This window comes from Antennarius striatus, chromosome 22 (assembly GCF_040054535.1).
Source record: "Antennarius striatus isolate MH-2024 chromosome 22, ASM4005453v1, whole genome shotgun sequence".
In the NCBI taxonomy this organism is placed as follows: Eukaryota; Metazoa; Chordata; class Actinopteri; order Lophiiformes; family Antennariidae; genus Antennarius; species Antennarius striatus.
In genome coordinates this window covers 15,119,225-15,139,298 of record NC_090797.1, presented here as the reverse complement: position 1 = coordinate 15,139,298, position 20,074 = coordinate 15,119,225, and the positions used below count along the sequence as shown (strand labels likewise).

Below are 20,074 nucleotides of genomic sequence, written 5' to 3'. Positions count from 1 at the left end.
AATCTTTATTACACATCGGAATGTAATTTAAAGGCTTTCATGCACCCATAAAACATCTTACACCTTGACTGAAAACAGGTCTCCATCTCCTCTCCATCGGTTCTCCTTTGGTTCTCCATCTGGTTGGATGGGCTGTGACCTGCTGTGACCTCTTTGTCCAAACAAACTAAGATGTGACTTAGCCCAGCAGTTGCATGGAGAGGTTTTGAAGCAAGTTCTCAGTAATGACATGATAAGAGTCAAATCAGGACACACACAATACAAATTTCCATTACAACTGGTCACTCAACTCCAACTGTGTGTACAAGAAGGGGCAGAGCAGGATGTACTTCCTGAGGAGGCTGGCCTCCTTCAACATCTGTCCTAAGCTCCTTTTCATGTTCTATCAGTCCGTAGTCTCCAGTGTGCTGTCATACGCCATTGTGTGTTGGGGTGGGGGGGCCAGGAAAAGATGGACCGTCTGAACAGACTCATCCGCAGAGCGGGCTCAGTGGTCGGGCTGAGCCTGGACTCTGTGGATATGCTTCTGGAGAGCAGGACCATGTCTAAAATTAAGGCCATCATGAACAACACCAGGCACCCCCTACACACCACCTTCTCCCAGCAGAGAAGCACCTTCAGCGGCAGACTGCTGTCACACAGCGCCTCCACAGAGAGGCTGAGGTCCTCCTTCGTGCCCCGTGCCATCAGGGGGTACAATGACTCTCTCAGGAGGAGCGGGGGGTAGGTGGCAAGGTCAGCACGGGGTTGAATATGGATTTAATTTAATTTAATTTAAATTTAATTTTATACTGTTGTATATATATATATATATTTTATTTTTTTTATTTTTTATACTGTTTTATATTTTAATTCAATTTTATACTGTTTAGATTTTATTTTATACTGTTTATATTTTAATACTGTAATATTTTTAAATTTTATACTGTTTATATTTTAGTTATAGTTTAGTATATAAGTCCTGTTAGTGCTCCATGTGTCTGTCTGTTAGTGTAATGTATGTCTTGTGGTATGTCCTGTGATGTCAGTGTTTCCTTTTCTCCTGGTGTTTATCCAGTATTATTTGTTATGTAATGCCTGAGCAGTGGATATATGCAATTTCCTCCGGGATTAATAAAGTATCTATCTATCTATCTATCTATCTATCTATCTATCTATCTATCTATCTATCTATCTATCTATCTATCTATCTATCTATCTATCTATCTATCTATCTATCTATCTATCTATCTATCTATCTATCTATCTATCTATCTATCTATCTATCTATCTATCTATCTATCTATCTATCTATCTATCTATCTATCTATCTATCTATCTATCTATCTATCTATCTATCTATCTATCTATGCTGTGTTGTCTAACTGATAGCTGTATTCTTGTACTTTCTTGTGTAACGTGTGCCGTATGACTGTACTTGTACTTAAAAGAGGTAACAAATTCCGCTGTAGCATTATTAAAGTATTCTTCATTAGTTAGTTAGTTATTCATTTATTTCAGACAAGGCAAGGAAAAACAAAACAAAAAACAAACAAAAAATCAACAACAAACAAAATAATTAAATCAGCAAATAATAAACAAAGATCATAACCCAACAATACAATTCTGCCTGAAAGGGAGTGGGAAGAAGAAAACTTAGATAGATAGATAGATAGATAGATAGATAGATAGATACTTTATTAATCCCGGAGGAAATTGCATATATCCACTGCTCAGGAGTTAAGGAGTTGTTACATGTTAACAAATTGCATATATCCACTGCTTATGTAATCCCACCCCAGTTCCTGATTCAGAGATCAACACACTGAGCTTCACTGCTACCTCGAGGATTCAAGGATAACCACACAATAATTGCATCACGATGGCGTCACCATGGGCAACAATGAAATTATCACATTGCAATAGCAATTCGACACAACAATGTAAGAAAGGCACGATATACCAACAATGGTAATGTACAATATACCAACAATAGTAATGGACAAATGCCAACAGCAGTAATTAACAAATACCAACAATTGTAAAGAAACACTGAGCACATGTTAACAAACAGAACAGCAGTTTGAGTTAAAGACCCTCATCTCTATACTTTGACCAGACATGATGTTTATATAACAGTTTCAATTGATTAGTACTTTGGCATTTCTTGTGTTGTGAGACCAGATTGTTCCAGAGTTTCACTCCGCACACAGACACACAAAAACGTTTATGCGTGGTTTGAGCTCTCGGCAATGAAAAATACCCAAATCTCTCCATTGATGAACCCTGACTGGAGTTATAAAGAATCGTTGGAGGTTTGGTGGTAATAATTTGTTGAATGTGTGTGATTGTTCCGGTGGTGGTCGGAGGGGCCGTAGGCGCAGATTGGCAGCCACGCCTCCGTCAGTCTGCCCCAGGGCAGCTGTGGCTACGTACGTAGTTTACCACCACCACGTATGAATGAGGTGTGAATGAATAATGGATCCAATGTAAGTGACTTTGAGTGTCCAGACAAGAAAGCGCTATATAAATCTAATCCATCATTATTATTATTATTATTATTATATAAAACTATTGATGTATTATATGGTACAATATCATGAAATTTTAGCAACTTTGACTGCGTAAACAGGTTATGAGTATGTTCAAGAAAACCAACCTTGTGAATGATCCGCACTGCTCTTTTCTGTAGAATGATCAGAGGATTAATTGTGTTCTGATAAGTATTCCCCCAAACTTCAACACAATATGTAAAGTACGGGAGGACCAAGGTGCAGTATAAAGTATGGAGTGCATTTCCATCAAGGTATAGTTTTGCTTTATTTATAATTGAGAGGGTTTTGGATATTTTTGTTTTTATGTGTCTGACATGGGGTTCAGATCAATGAAGAGACCAACTGCATACTTTTTCTGCTCCAGTGGGGTGTGCTCTTGATACTCACACGTTTCCAGTTCTATTTGTTGATGCTGTAGGATCTTCTGTAACATGTCCATGTCCATATTGGTGCTTGGTGTAGTCTGTGTTCTTGGTGTGTTTGGCATTGTGATGATGAGGAGTCACAAGCTGCATCAATGTCGATACTGTTCAAGGTCTTCTATGCTCTTCACCACCAAGACTTCTGCTGCCTCCGGTGACCCATTTAGTTTGATGAAGATCTTACAGTTTGTTACCCAGGTTTGTTGAATCTCGCCTTGTTTTTGCAGTTGTCCTGCGATCCTTGTGATGTCAGCATTTTTCTTTGTCAAGTGCTCGTTTATGAATACATTAGTGCGCTTTAGCTTGCGCCCCTGTTTCAGCAGTGCCATTTTCTTTTTCCGATTAGTAAACCTTCTGATGAGCGCTGACGGTCTCTCGTTCTTTACTGGTAGTGGGTGACACGCCTCGATGTGCTCCCGGTCCAACTCTATCCCCCTGCTCTGGAGATAGGAAGCCACCTGTTGCTCCACCGATGGTGTCTCCTGCTCGCTGGGCTCCCTGCTGTCCGCGGCCACTGCACAAGCTTATGAGCGAGGCCTGATGTTGATGCCGGTGATGACCACATCATTGATGCGGGAGTATTGGTCCAGCTCATCCACTCACCGCTCGAGATCCACAATTCGCTTCTCCTTCTCCGCGTTCTGGAGGCATAGTAGTTTCACCTCCTCCAGGAGCCCAAGAAGCTGCTCCTGTTTTGTTCTGACCTCCTCCAGGAGCCCCAGAAGCTGCTCCTGTTGTGTTCTGACCTCCTCCAGGAGCCCCAGAAGCTTCTTCTGTTGTGTTCTGACCTCCTCCAGGAGCCCCAGAAGCTTCTCCTGTTGTGTTCTGACCTCCTCCAGGAGCCCCAGAAGCTGCTCCTGTTGTGTTCTGACCTCCTCCAGGAGCCCCAGAAGCTGCTCCTGTTGTGTTCTGACCTCCTCCAGGAGCCCCAGAAGCTGCTCCTGTTGTGTTCTGACCTCCTCCAGGAGCCCCAGAAGCTGCTCCTGTTGTGTTCTGACCTCCTCCAGGAGCCCCAGAAGCTGCTCCTGTTGTGTTCTGACCTCCTCCAGGAGCCCCAGAAGCTGCTCCTGTTGTGTTCTGACCTCCTCCAGGAGCCCCAGAAGCTGTTCCTGTTGTGTTCTGACCGCAGTCACTGCTGCACAGAATATTGAGAGAGTTTTATCTCCTCGAACTCTTCTAGTGTTAGGCTTTTCCTTGGTGGGGGCATTCCGGTAGTTTGTGAACTAAAGCATCCAGTGGCAGGGGATGCTCCAGTCTGTTTGTCAGGGCGTTTGCGTTCCCTGGCTCAGGCTCTACTTTGCAGCACCGACCGAGACAAACAACAAAAGTCCACAGCGAAACACCCAGCAAAAACAGTCAGGCACGGTCAGGACTGTATGTATAAAGAAACAAAAATTATATTAAGAGTCCATTTACCACAAAAAACGTATTCAACGAGCAGCCACCTACAGCTACAACACTTCCTCTTCCTCTACAACATTTCCTCTTATCTTGCCAGGGGGGCATCATTCAAGTCTTAAAACAGCTTTTGAGAAAAAAGTGAAATTGTAAAAAATATAAATATTTTTTAGAAATTTCAAATCAGCAGCTACATTAAATTATAAAATATACAAGATGATTTGAAATTCACTCGGGGTGTGATCCAAATTTGTGTTTCCTTTGAATTGTGTAGAAGCAGAACACATCCCCATGTCCTGACCGTGGTGTTCTGGTTGGCAAGGGATGGGCCCTCCTGTGGCAGCCGGAGCCCATTGACAAGAACAACAGTTTTACTAGAGGTAGGGAGGCATTTTATTTTGAAAACAAGGGTAACATTCCATTCCGGAACATGCCAACTCAAAGTAGAGAGGAACATTTCACCAGTGGGCCTTAAGCTCAAGAGAAATGTTAAAGCAAACACAAAATAAGCCATCAACCACAAAGGTAGCAGCTAGTCAACAAGCTCTGTGGCATATAAAAGAGGGAGTGTTAAAAACTGAAGAGGATGGAGAAACAGATGATGCACGTCAAACTTTATTTGAAATAAAAACAGCAATAATAGCGAGAGAGAGGGAAAGACAGAAGAGATAGAAAAACAAAAAAACTTCTAAAAACAGATTAGATTCTTGCAGAATCTTTCATGACCTCGAGACTTCCTGGGGCCGTTTCTCCCAAGTGCTGAAAGATTTGATCCACACACACTCTAGATTGTTGGGTCAATTAAATGATATTAATTTATTATTTTATTATATTATTTTATTGTATTACTTTATTGTATTAAAAACTTTCCACCACATTCCCCCCTTCAATTGCTTTTAAGCCATGGACCAAAACTGGGAAATTTAATAAAATGCAACAATCCAATTTTTAACAAAGATGGCTCAGATCTATGGCTACTGTCTCACTATTCTTCACTACAGACGGAGGCCAAAACCCCGATGATTACATTCTTGGGGAAAAATTCCTCCGTCTCTCATCCATCCATCCGTTCACCCACTTTGAAAGACAGATGGGATCCAACAGGCTCTTAGCCATTAATGAAACACACACACACACACATACACACGCACACGCACACGCACACAGACACAGACACACACAGACACAGACACACACACACACACACACACACACACACACACACACGGGACACTTGGATGAAGGTGATGAAGGGAGGACACATCAGTACAAAATAATGGCTATGAGCAGCTTTAATAAAGAAAACTGAAGATCCAGCCTTCAGGAGTAAAACCTTACAGTTTGACGGTAAATGTCAGAGTGATCGTCAGGCTAACAGGAAGTGCTAGTGTGGTACACTCAAAATATATGGTCATATTTGTTTTTATTGTTGGGGATTAATGTTTACATATTATTTTACTGATTTGTCAGCACTTTATTTTCACCAATTCTAATTGATGAAACATTTTTATATTAACGTCTGTCCTCCCAGATATTAATTTCGTCTTTATTTTGAGACAAAGTAACTCAGGCAGCAGGGAAACAGGAGGGCGGAACCTTAGTGCAGGTCGTGTTGCACCCAGGTGACTCTAGGTGAGGACCTCGGCCCCTCTCCTCAGAACAAACTGGAGATGCAACAAGAGTGGCTCGTCTCTCTCATTCCTGTGACTGTTTTCCTGTGTTTTCAGGTTAGTACACCGTGACAATCACAAAATGACTACCTCCTAGAGTTCATTATTTTTAGCATTATTGACATGCTTTGGTGGCGTTTCTCAACGTATAAAAGTAAGTTTGATGTTAGCTAGAAAACTCCTCCTAGCAAGCAAAGCCGCTTGGCGGGAGTTTCAGAAAATGGCGCCTACCTGTTCCATATTAGGCAGAGACCATTTGCATATGTGCACATTGCGTGGCAAGATTTTAGTTGTTTTCCCTCTTTTGGCCCTGCACACCTGACCAACACTGTAAATAGAGTGTTTCTGTTGGGATATGATTAAACTAATACTATAGGATCTGTTTACTATGGTGCATTATGGAAATTACTTGAACAAGCAGATGCATATATTTTTGAATGGCTATTTTCTGTTTATAAAAAGCACGGTTAGTTTCATGTGGCTTTCAGGAATAAATAGTTACAGTACGAAGGGTGAAACTGCATTTTCATCAGTTTTAAAGGTGTTAGTTTTACTGTATATGAGTCCATTAATATTCCCTATGCAATGAGTTTACTGTTTTAGATTACACCAGTCTTATACTACTGTAAGTAGCTTTCAGTGGATTTTGGTACAGTAAATGTGAAGTTGACTTTACAGCACTATATCTCATAGTAGCCATGGTAATAGCATAGATACCGAAAATGTGCTTTTGGGACAAAAGTAATGTACCATCTGAATCCCTCTGGTTCATGTTTATTTATTCTTGGTTTATTTTGAGTTTTAAGGGGAAAATCTTAAACTGTGATGTGAGATGGAGCGGAATACACTGTGTCCTGGAGTTGAAGCATGGACATATGAGAGCCACACAATGGACATTGAGACATGAACTTTATTGTATTAGGGAGAGATTAGGGACATGAATGTTTATCGTAATGTTGTGAATAATTGTAAAATAAACAGAACATACTGGAGATGCAACAAGGGTGGTTCGTCTCTCTCATTCCTGTGACTGTTTTCCTGTGTTTAGGGTGCGAGGCATACAGAACCACCATTCATTTGTTATTACGTACCTCAGTATTTGGGACCGGTAACACTAACAGCTGTCAGTGATAAACAAGTCACACCAAAACCCACAAAGAAACTTGTGGGTTTTGTTTATTAGCAATATTTGAAAAAAGTTAATTTGTTAAATATTATTTTGACTTATTTTTGTTATTTTAGAATGATACCTCCTACATGAAACGCACAGAAAAGACTAACAATAGATGTCAAGGTAATGTTTAGCAAGAGCGCCATGGCTTGAGGGACTTTTTCTCTTTCATTTATTGATGGCCTGTCACAAAACAGGGTGGGAGCTACCGTCCATTAACTTAGAAGACAGTCCATTCTATTTTCTAATATAAATGTTTTAAAGGGGGTGGGGGTGCAGTGGGGGAGGGGGGCTGCTATTGATACATTTGACAGAAATCGTCCAGGTCCTCATTAAATAAGTCCCACTCATCCTCGTCGTCGGTCCCGGCGGCCAGCAGCATCAGAAGCATCTCTCTCAGGTTGAACGTCCCCATCTCCTCAACATCGATGCCGAAGGTGTCTATGCTCTCCTGCTCCTCAAAGATGTTCCACAGCGGAGTCCGCCTGGAGTTCTGCTGGGGACACACACACATACACACACACACACATCAGCCTTCATCAATGGATGCAGGTTTGAAAAAATCAGACTCCAAATGTCTCCAAATTGATGGTTTCCACTGATCAGTGCTTCCACTCAGCCAGCAGAGGGCGCTGCTGTGGAGATGCTGCTGTTCTTGGCAGACCTTCAACAGAACCAGTGGACTGGTGGCCCCTTACCATGTTCCTCTCATTGGATCTGGGCTGCTGGCGCGGGGGCTGGGCCTCCTCCAGTCGTCCACCAGGAAAGGCGTGTTTATAGAAGCAGTTGGCGCCAAAGGGACATGTGCCACGCCCCTCATCAAAGTACTGACATGGCTTGTTCCTGAAGGAGACCGAGAAGACTGTCAGGGATTCAGACACATCAGAAACACCGCCCACTCCACAGCCCAGATGTTCTCTTGCAGATCTACTAATATAACCCCACCCATTTGTGTAGCCCCACCCCTTACCCGTTTCTGGCCTAGCCCACTTACCGCATGCCGTCCTTGTATTTCTGGAAGAGATTCAGCTTGTCGTCCTTAACTTCCACCCAGTACTCACTCGGGATGACAAAGTTGGATATTATTCGACACTCTGGGCAAGATCTGGAAATAAGTAGACAAAATGGTTTTACCATCTGAAACCGGGAACGTTCAGGAAGAAGCTCCTCTGAAGGAGATTAAAAAACAGTCTCAGTAGATGTTTGGTGAGAAAACGGGAAAACGTCAATTAAAAAAAGTTTCTGGTTCATTTACAGACAATGTGATGGAACACATCGCTAAACCTCGTTCAAAGTACCTCTGAAACATATTTAGATAACATTTGGATGCTTTCATGAAGAATGAATAAATATTTGTTATCCAAAGCTGTTAATAAGTCGATCCACTGGACGTTAAGAAAGTTCTTGAAGACATTTCATCTCTCATCCAAGAGACTTGTTCAGTTCTGAAGGTGGCTGTTCTTGTCCCATCGTATTGTATACTAATGACCCTCATATTGTATACTAATGAGGGTCATTAGTATACAAAGGATCAACAATACAAAGACTCATCAACAATTGTTGATGGGTGTGTCAAAGGGGGGTCGTTGAAATGCGAGTTTCACCTTTGCATGCTAATGAGGTATAATTAGCATGACACTCATCACCTGGGTTAATCTGCTGACACAATCTTTTTTGGAGTTTCGAAACTCCCAAAAAACATTGTGACCCTTTGTATACTAATCTTCCTCAGTAGTATACAAAGGTGAAACGACCCCCCCTACTACCATCACACACTGACGACTGCACAGACGATCTGACTCACTTGATGATGTTGCTCTCAAACTGCTTGGCCCTCCTCCACGTCCTGATGCACTTCAGGCAGTAGCTGTGGCTGCAGTTGGACAGGATGCCGAAGCGCCGCTCACTGGGGTTGGCCTTCTCCAACACCACTTCAATGCACATACGACACGTCATGTACTCGCTGCGCTGGATGGCGAACGAGAGCTCCATGTCCTTCTTTTGGGCCTCCATGCACGCCTGTGGACAGGTGCAGGAAGTGTGTGTATGTTACCATCATGTCAAAGGAGTGTGTGTGACAGCTCGTGTAGTGTGTGAGCAGGTCGTTACCTTGGTGTGCTCTGAGCGCTGACTGATGTCGGTGGGGTGGAGCACCGGATGGCCACACATGTCACACACTTCGCCATGGAGATAGGGACAGTTGATTCCATTGCGGCACTCTCCCACAGCGGCATAGAAGCAGACCTGCTTCCTCAGCTCCCTGTTTTTAGGTGCGGCGCCAGCGTCGCACTCTTCGGTGAGGGGGGCGGAGCTTTCCATCTTCATCGGCTCTGCTGCAGACGACCCACAACAACAAAACATCAAAATACTGGTCAACATGATGCCCACACGCCTACAACCTGATTGGACTACACAAGTTCACAGTTGTCCACTTGCTTGTCAATGGGCGAACAAATCAACAGTTTTACCAAATACCAACATGAACAACAGCCCAACCCCCACCTAAAAAAATATTCGCAGCCCTAAGTTTCCTCACAAGGGGACGTAGGTGGGATCTAGTGCTTCTCCCCAACACACCACGCGGATCACTCACCCCGTCCACAGTACGGCTGTCCTGGAACAAACTCGGCCGCGTTGACCCAATCTTGAGCCCCTGGGCCGGGTGTTGACCCACTGGGATTCAGGTCTGATGGGTCGAGCAGGGAGGCGGGGGTAGGCATCAATGGCTGGGGGGTTGGTGGCTCCTCGCTCTTGGGTGGTTTGCTTTGTTCAAACCTGAGGACACACAAGTTACCATGTTAAAACAGAAAGTTGGGTGATAGAAACCCACCGTAACCCCCCCACCCCTCACATATATACAAAAGGTAGAGGGATGGAAACCCATTACCCTCCCTACATACAAACAGAACAGGGGAAAACTTCAACGGTTTTACAAAAAGAGTCTAAAAGAGCTACATAGATCTGAAACTGCTGCTCCACACCACTGGTGTCAGGGTCAGTATGAACACAAAGCATTTGGGATTTTTAATTAATGGTGAGAACGTTTTAGAAACCTTTCCCCACTTCACCTTAAATTCTGTGCCCAGCGCTCCTCATCTTAGCTCCCATATCATTTAGTTATAAGAAGTCAGGACCAAACATATCCATGAGCAATGGAGACAGTGCTGGGATGAGAAAGATTACTCTACTTTACTCTGACTCACACTTTGCTCTGAGTCAGAGTAAGTCTGTGGAGTCCTCCAGGTAAAGGCAGGTCAAGAAGAGCAAAGCAGAATGAGGAGAACTTACTTCAGGCTGGTTGAAGACATGTCTGCAGGTCTCAGTCATCCACGTCAGGACTCCTTCAGTTGTGACTCACTGCGACTGAGTCCAGACAGTTATAGTCCTGCTGGGGCAGAAAGTCGTCCCCACAAACCCCCAACACAATGAGGGTCATTAGAAGTCCTTCCCACTCAGGTGGGCCGTTGTCCCACCCACCACTTTTTCACCAGAGGAGCTAACATCCTGGACAATGTTGACACGACACATAAAGATGCCTATAAAGCCCCTGCTCTCCCCCACCTTGGGGCGTCAGACGACACCACTGTTAAGCTAACGCCGGCATACAGACCGCTCGTCAGAGTCGTCAGACCTGTGAAAAGGCAGATACGGGTGTGGCCTGATGGGTTGTCAGAGGCACTCCAAAACTGCTTCTCCACCACAGACTGGAGCGTATCCAAAGATGCAGCCACCCACAACAACACCACAGACCTCCAGGACTACACGGAGACCGTCACTGCATACATGAGGAAATGCATGGATGATGTCACGGTCACCAGAACCTTCTCAGAGCTGGGGACGAGGTGGGCCTGAGGACAGCTAGAGCCAACCTGTCATGAGGCATACGAGTGTCCAAGAGACAGTACTCCAGGAGGATCGCCACCCACTTCAGCGACAGCAGAGACACCAGGAATTTGTGGCGGGAGATTCAGTTCATTATGGACTACAAGCCAACTTCCTCAGTTCTGCGACAGCTCCACCACTCAGCTGAATGTCTTCTTTGCATGCTTTGTGGCAGACGACAACATCCCGGCACTGAAGACTCCACCCCTTCCTGGCGACCAGGCGTTGACACTTTCTCAGGACAGCGTGAGGCAAGTCCTCAGAAGGACCAACGCACGGAAAGCCCAGGTCCTGACAACATTCCTGGTCGTGTCCTGAGAGACTGCTGATGAGCTCACAGGTGTCTTCACAGACATCTTCAACATCTCCCTGAGCCAGGCTGTTGTCCCCACCTGCCTCAAAGCCACCACCATCATCCCAGTCCCGAAGAAGTCGCCTCCATCCGGCTTCAATGACTACCGACTAACTAACGACTATTTAGTTTTAATCATGCAATAAACTTTTCTATCACTTTGTCTCAGTAAATTTCCACACACTTGTACTCATCTAATTACACACACGCACGCACGCACGCACACACACACACACACACACACACACACACACACACACACACACACACACACACACACACACACACACACACACACACACACACACACACACACACACACACACACATATATAAAAATATAATATAAAATATAAAATATATATAAAAAATATATACTCGGACGGCAAAGCCTCACCGTCCGATCGCCAGAGAGTGAAGTAAGTGCAATCACACGGAAACCTAAGCAATCCAAACAGACTGAGAGTAAACTAAATAATGCTAAACCTAGATATGGGCAACTGAAACAAGGAAATGCATGTTCGAGATGTGGCAGAGTGCACGTGTTCGGTGCATGTCCAGCAACAGGCAAGGTGTGCCGTAAATGCAGTAAAAAGGGACACTTTGAAGCAATGTGCAAATCAAAAGCTGTTAGAGCAGCAGCAGCTAACAGTGACAGCGACGAGGGCAGCAGCTTGTGGTTCCTAGGAGTTGTTACTGAGAAGACCGAAGTCAATGAAGACAAGTGGCTCACGGATCTGAACATTAAAGGAACTACTGTGCAGTTTAGAATTGACACAGACGCTGATATCACAGTGATTTCAGACCAGACATTCAGCAGCCTGCCCCAGCGCCCTGTTTTGAAAGAAACAAATTTCACTAGCCCAGGCGGAAAGCTCGACTGCAAAGGCAAATTATTGGCAGAGACTGAGAAACGTGGTGTGAATCACCAATTTTGGATTTATGTGATGAGGGGCCCATTCACTACCAACCTGCTGGGTAGGAAAATAGCTACTGAAATGGGGCTGATTCCCAGGGTGGATGGCATTGAATGTTTTGAAGATGTTTTTGGAGATATTGGACTCTTGAACTGTGAACCCATGAAAATTGAGCTCCAGCCCAATGTCACTCCCTACAGTGTTGCTGCACCGCGCCGCATTCCCTTCCCAATTCTGCCTCAGGTGGAAGAGGAGATAAAGCACATGCACGCCTCGGACATCATTGGGGAGGTGCACGAAGCCACTGACTGGTGCGCTCCCATGGTGCCAGTGATCAAGAAGAACAAAAAGCCCAGAATTTGTGTGGACTTAAAGAGACTGAACAAGGCTGTGAAATGTGAGTGTTTTATTCTGCCAACCTTGGAGGACATAGGGCCAAAGCTCTCAGGTGCCACTGTGTTTTCCACTGTCGACGCTTCCAGTGGATTTTGGCAAATACCACTTGATGCCAACAGCAGGAAGCTCACAACGTTCATCACGCTGGTGGGTTGGTTCTGTTTCCGGAGGCTGCCGTTTGGCATAACCTCTGCTCCAGAGATTTTCCAGCAGAAGATGAGTGCTCTCCTGAGAGACCATGAGGGCACTATGGTGGTCATGGATGACATCCTGATATTCTGCAAGGACAGGGAGGACCACGACAAGAATTTTCGCAAAGTGCTAGAAACCATCAGAGCGTCCGGACTGAAGTAAGTGCCAGTTCACTAAAACTGAAATCCTGTGCTTCGGTCATGTGATACGCAAAGAGGGCATCAGGCCGGATACGAGCAAGGTCAGAGCGATAACAGAGCTACCGAGTCCCACCAACCTGACAGAGCTACGGCAGACCATTGGGATGATCAACTCTTTGGGGAAATTCTTCCCTGACCTGTCATCAGTCATGCACCCCATCAACAGCCTCCTGAAAAAGGACACGGCTTGGGTTTGGGGAGACAAACAGGAGCAAGCATTCAAGGAGGTAAAGCAAATGCTGACCTCTGCGCCAGTGCTGGCGTTCTACGACGCCAAAAAACCAACCGTGGTGAGCGCCGATGCCAGCAACTTCGGCCTGGGAGCTGCGCTGCTACAGGAGCAGGGAGACGGCCTCAGACCTGTGGCATTCTGTTCCAGGACGTTGACCGAGACTGAGCGACGCTATTTCCAGATCGAGAAAGAGTGCCTCGCCAGCGTATGGGCATGTGAGCTATTGTGTGATCTCTGCACTCTATTTATGCTATTAGGTTTTGTTGTGTTTGTCTATACTGTCGTGTTTATATGTCTCTTGTGTTTATTTAGTGTGAATGCTGTGTTGTCTAACGGTGACAGCTGTATTCTCTTGCATTGTTGTATTATGTATGCTATATGAGTGTACGTGTACTTAACATAGGTAAATAATTTCCCTGTAGGATTATTAGAGTATTCTTTATTCATTGAAGTCTTAAAACAACTTTTAAGAAAAGAGGGAAATTGCAAACAATAGAAGATGATTTGAAATTCACTCGGGGTGTGATCCAAACCTGTGTTTCCTTCAAATTGTGTAGAAAACAACAGAACACACCCCTGTCCTGTGTGTGGCATTCTGTTTGGCGAGAGACGGGCCCTCCCGTGGCGACCGGAGCCCATGGACAAGGACAACAATTTTACCCGCGATAGGGAGGCATGTTATTTTGAAAACATGGGTAACATTCCATTCAGGAACATGCCAATTCAAAGTAGAGAGGAAATTTTCACCAGTGGGCCTTCAGCTCAGGTTCGAGAAATGTTAAAGCAACGACAAAATAAGCCATCAGCCACAGATGTCGCAGCTAGTCCAGCTAGTCAACAAGCTCTGTGGCATTTAAAAAGAGGGAGTATTAAAAACTGAAGAGGACAGAGAAACAGATGATGCACGTCAAACTTTATATGAATTAAAAACAGCAATAATAGAGAGAGAGAGGAAAGACAGAAGAGATAGAGAGAGTGGAGCATGAGATGTAGAGACTGAGAAAGGAACTAGAAGAAGTCAAACATGGAAGAGAAGTGGAAGTTGTAAGTGAGAGAGAGAGAGAGAGGATATCAGCAATCCCTGATGGAAGGTCATGAGAGTGATAGAAAGTTGATAAAGAAGACAGTGGAGGATGTTGAAGAAAGAGCAAAGTAGGGACAAAGGAGACAGAGATGTTGCCACTTCTATGAAAAATACCAAAATAAATTTACTGATTTAGAAACTGACTTATGAAAAATACAGTTGCAGTTCACTCAAGCTCAACCGCAAAACTAACAAGACTAAAACCAAGACACAAAGGACTCCTTGTCCCAAACTGGACAGGAAGATGTGCACTTGTGTGTCTCATTTCTCCCATACAGATTTACAATGTGTTCAAGGCTGAGGTGAGGACATGGTCACACCTGAGCTCATACACCACGATGCTGGAGGACAGTCCAGTCTACACAGATGCTATTGGCATCCCACGTGAAGTTCCAGACAAGTATAAATTGACAAATCACATTGAAGGTGAGAATGAACGGTACATTGAGTCAGCAGCGCACCTTCGTGACAAAGGGGAGGAAGAAGATACCCCGCCACACATGCGCAGTGGTAAGACTTATCATCAGATGCCCCTGAGAATTGATTATTAAGATAATTTGTGTCAAGTGTTTTGCTTTCTTTGCTAACCCCACACCTGAAGGGGTGTACCAACGCCGAACATCAAAAGGCTGGAATTCACTCAAAGACCAGGTCGTTCCTTGTTTTTCTTTTATTTTTCTTTACAACCTTTTTCTCCAATAGTCTTCAAAGTAGTAGTAGTAGGTGAAAAACCTTAAACATCACATGATTATCATAATGAAAAACAGGTTCTAATAAATTAAAAAATTATCAGACCCATAATCAATAATTATAATAAATACAAATTGATATTGATCAATTATCACACCCTTTCACATTAACCATTAGCCAAGTGCATGAAAAGAGATTTATTTATTTTTCCTTTAAGTTAAAACAGATGTAATTAATTTCAATGTAAATTCATCAAAATAGATAAAATACATTTTTGTTTTTTCTTTTAACCCATGAAACCAATGAATTAAGCATTTCACTAAACCAACATATAAATTAATAACTAATCACTACACAATTTCCCACCAGGTTTAGATGCACATTTAAATGCGGTGGGAGGAGTGGCACTGGGTGTGTCTCTTAGAAGTTAATAATTAATGCCACTCACCTGTTTTCACAGGTTGCTTGCTGGTTATGACGTGGGGTGAACTTTCTGTTGACCACTTACACTTACACCTACATTTACGATTATACTTTTTTGACTATCTGTATTATTGTCTTTGTTTTATGGGCACTCAGCTTATTAATAAAGATTATTGAGGAGTTACAAAAGTTAATTGCAAATATAGGATCACGCGTCATCAATTAACCAGTGGCGGGGCGTCAGGGCCAGCAAAGCCTTCTCTGCTTGCTTAAAACATACTCAGTAAAACACACTTATTCATAAATATTTTTAAATTTTTAATTTTATAAATTTTGTACTTTTAAAAAAAAGTTTTTTTCCATTTCCAAAGTTGGATAAAACTTTTTATCAAATCATATTTCAGCTACCTAACGTTGTCAGGTTCCATGAAATCTGCCAGACCCTTCAGAATCAAGTGATCCTTCTGCCTGCTATAAGTGAATGGACACAGCCTGTTCAGTTTACAGGGCTTGGACCAATCAGCTCTCAGACTGCGACATCAGGCCCTTCATGCGGGTCCTTTTTAGAAGCCTTCTATGATGCTGACACCTGCTGGTACAAAGGAGTCATTGCAGGGCAGTGGTGGACAGCGTTGCTGCTCAGACACACAACTCCGATGGTTTGTGGAGTAAACCTAACTTGCTACCTCAAACCTAACTGCTAGGTTAGGTTTCATTTGTCATTCTGCGACACATCGAACCTGAACCAGGACATTCGCCGCTACCCACGATGGCTGAAGGAGGAAAGAGGTAGATCTGGTCATGTATGAGAACATCACGACGAGTAGAATCAGGACGCTGTACTTTCTGCAGATGGATTTAAAGCACGTCTGGAGGATTTTGAGTTTTGTTTTTTGCTCAACACATTCAATGGGATTTTTGAAAATGCTGATTGTGCTTTTTGCAATACTACAGCCAAAAAAGTTGGATTTACAGTCATTTCTACCCTGTGCTTTATGTTTGGGAGCCACTTTTGCTTTAACATACACTATCCATCATGCCCGGCATCAACCCTGGAGTTTCTGCAGCGGTAAGTTTTTGCTATTATTGTTATTACTATTATTATCATTATTATTTGGGCTGATGAAGATTATCTAACATTTTTACTTGATTGAAATCCTTTGGCATAGGAGACCTGTTATAATTGCCCTTGAAGTAATAGTTTAAATAAAATGTTGTGAGGTCTTCAACTCCCACAAGGTCTCCAGTAACTGTTGCGGCGGCAACCCCCAAACCTGGTGTTGGACACCGGAAGTAAGGGATTCCATCAAGCTGAAGGACTCTTATCGATTGTTGTTGAATCATTGCACTCCTGTGGCAGCTGACAGGTATAGGCAGGCAAGAGCACTGCAGCCCCACTGGTCATGGAGGCAAAAACTTGGGTCTGGGAGGAGTTTGGGGAGGCAGTGGGACACGAGTAGGAGGGTGGATGGATTAGTTAGAGGATCTCCATAATCCCACTACCATGCCTTCCATGGACGAAGCAGAGGCAGACAACTCAGAGTTGGACTTGTACATCACCCCGAGCTGAAGTCATCGAGGTGGCTGCCAAGCTCCTCAGTGACAATACACTGGGGGTAGATGAGATCTGCCCTGAGTACCAGAAGTCTCTAGATGTGTCTTGGCTGAAGCTTCTCTGTCATGCCACATGGCAGTTGGGGACAGTGCTTTTGGATTGACAGACTGGGGTAGTGGTCCTGCTTTTTAAAGAAGGGGGACTGGAGGATGTGCTCCAACTGTAGGGGTATCACACTCCTCAGCCTCCCAGGGATTGTCTATTACAGGGTTACTGGAGAGGAGGATCATACCTATAACAGAACCTTGTATTTCTTTACTGAGAGCTATACAGTCCCTGTATGACAGAAGTCAGAGTTTGGTTTGCAATCCCAGCAGTAAGTCAGACCTGTTACAGGTGCAATGTTGGACTCCGGCAGTGCTGTGCTCCACTGATTCTGTTCATTATGGACAGAATTTCTAGTCGAAGCCAGAATCTGGAGGGAGTTCAGTATGGGGACCAAAGGATTTCATCTCTGCTTAATGCAGATGATGTTGTCTTCTTGGCTCATCAAACTTGGAACCCAAGCATGTAGTGTGGTGGTTTGAAGCTGAGTGTGACTCGAGTGAGATGAGGATCAGCATCTCCAAATCTAAGGCCATGGTTCCCGATCGAAAAAAGGTGGTCTGCGCTCTCTGGGTTGGCAGAGAGTCTTTGCCTCAATTGGAGGAGTTCACATACCTTGGTCTTGTTCACAAGTGAGGGGCAGATGGAGAATGGGATTTACAGTTGGAGCAGCGGCCGTAGTGATGCAGTCGTTGTATAGGTCTGTTGTGGTGAAGAAAGAGCTGAGATGAAGCTCTGTATTTATGGGTCAATCTATGATCCCACTCTCATGGCCCAAAGTTTAAGGTCATGTCCGAAAGGACAACATCCTGGATGCAAGTAGCTGAAATGAGTTTCCTCTGTAGAGTGGCTGGGCGCACCCTTAGAGATAGGATGAGGAGCTCAGTCACCAGGGAGGAGCTCGGAGTAGAGCCGCTGGTCCTCCGCCTCGAGCGGCGCCTGCTGTTGCTCCTGTGACCCGGACCCGGATAAGCAGATGAAGATGGATAAAAGGATGAAAAGAGTTTTGTTAATGTGAAAATATTTTACTATTAATGCAGTCATCTGTCTTGTGTTTCCACAGGTGTTTTTTCTCCATCCACCCGGAGAAGGGCACGAGAGAAGACAAAAACATCTCGCCTTCATGTGAACCCCGGAGTCCTCACCTTGATTCAAGAACTTTCAGATCATGAGTGGTTTGATGTCTGACTATGGACAGCCACCAGTAAGACTGGCATATACTCCATTCACACATTTATTTAAGCTGTTGAGCAAAATTTATATTTAACGAGCAGGAATTTATTATTTTATTTTTTTGTCTCTTGGGCATGTTATTACTTTTATTTTGTTTTTCCACTGTTTTTATTTTTGTTTTTGTTTTTAAATAAATTACTAATGATTAATGCTAATGAATGAATTAATAATGATCTGCAGTGAGAGCAGGGAACAGGTGGAGGAGAAGCTAGAGAGGTGGAGGTTTGTCCTGGAAAGGAGAGGAATGAAGGTTAGCCGCAGTAAGACAGAGTACATGTGTGTGAATGAGAGGGACCCAAGTGGAAGAGTGAGGTTAGAGGGAGAAGAGATCAAGAAGGTGGAGGATTTGAAGTACTTAGGGTCAACAGTCCAGAGCAATGGAGAGTGTGGAAAAGAGGTGAAGAAGCGTGTCCAGGCAGGATGGAACGGGTGGAGGAAAGTGTCAGGTGTGATGTGTGATAGAAGAGTTTCAGCTAAAATGAAAGGAAAGGTGTACAAAACTGTGGTGACACCAGCGATGTTGTTTGGTCTTCCTCAGTGTCCCTGAGGAAAAGACAGGAGACAGAGCTGGAGGTAGCAGAGATGAAGATGCTGAGGTTCTCTCTGGGAGTGACCAGGATGGATAGGATCAGGAATGAGTACATCAGAGGGACAGCACCAGCTGCTAGCTGCTGTTAGCGACCTGAGCAGCTAGTGGTCCAATGAGTCCGGTCGCTTTTGCTTGTGTCTTCTCTGGAGGGTTCTGTTGGGTTTTTCTGTCTATTAAATGGCTTTGAAATGTCTCTTGATGTGATTAAGAGCTACATAAATAAAAGCTGATTAAGTCTGACTCAGGAGGTGGAGCTAAAGGAGAAGAGGAGGAGTATGTAGAGTGGAGGATGAAGACGAGTGTCTGTAGTGGGACGATGAGCTAATGAAGCAACAGCCAGGACTAAGGCATCAGGGGTCGGGGGTTAAAAGCTGTTTTTATGCCACTAGAGGGCGCCACCACATTCTAGACCTCACCTTCACTGGAGGGAGGCTAAGGCTAGCTGTTCATGCTAGCTACAAGAAGTATCTCAACAGCTGTCTGTGACATAAGGACATCCGTCTCTCATCCATCCATCCGTTCACCCACTTTAACAGACAGCTTGTGATCCAACAGGCTCTTAACCATTAATGAAACACACACACACACACACACACACACACACACACACACACACACACACACGGGACACTTGGATGAAGGTGATGAAGGGAGGACACATCAGTACAAAATAATGGCTATGAGCAGCTTTAATAAAGAAAACTGAAGATCCAGCCTTCAGGAGTAAAACCTTACAGTTTGACAGTAAATGTCAGAGTGATCGTCAGGCTAACAGGAAGTGCTAACAGCTGTCAGTGATAAAAGAGTCACACCAAAACCCACAAAGAAACTTGTGGGTTTTGTTTATTAGCAATATTTGAAAAAAGTTAATTTGTTAAATATTATATTGACTTATTTTTGTCATTTTACAATTATAGCTGCTACATGAAACGCACCAGAAAGACCAACAATAGATGTCAAGGTAATGTTTAGCATGAGCACAATGGCTTGTGGGACTTTTTTTCTTCATTTTATATTTCATAAGTTCAT

The 20,074-nt window shown here is 44.0% G+C and overlaps 1 protein-coding gene across 1 annotated transcript; it reads right to left on the bottom strand.

The window, feature by feature from the left end:
* Window positions 1–7,490: 7,490 nt before the first annotated feature.
* On the bottom strand, window positions 7,491–10,631 carry LOC137589702 (probable E3 ubiquitin-protein ligase makorin-1). Its single transcript, XM_068307556.1, has 8 exons — window positions 10,554–10,631; window positions 10,083–10,087; window positions 9,789–9,985; window positions 9,305–9,528; window positions 9,000–9,214; window positions 8,190–8,300; window positions 7,894–8,038; window positions 7,491–7,688 (listed from the first exon to the last, which is right to left on the bottom strand). The coding sequence occupies exons 1-8, from the start codon at window positions 10,629–10,631 to the stop codon at window positions 7,491–7,493; spliced, it is 1,173 nt and encodes a 390-aa protein (XP_068163657.1).
* Between the last annotated feature and the right edge of the window lie 9,443 nt (window positions 10,632–20,074).

Coding starts and splice junctions, on each gene's coding strand:
- LOC137589702 (XM_068307556.1), bottom strand. CDS start 10,631: ATGACCCTCATTGTGTTGGGGGTTTGTGGGGACGACTTTCTGCCCCAG. Junction 8,301..8,999: donor TTTGAGAGCAACATCATCAA/GTGAGTCAGATC, acceptor ACTTATTTCCAG/ATCTTGCCCAGAGTGTCGAA. Junction 7,689..7,893: donor GATCCAATGAGAGGAACATG/GTAAGGGGCCAC, acceptor TGTCCCCAGCAG/AACTCCAGGCGGACTCCGCT.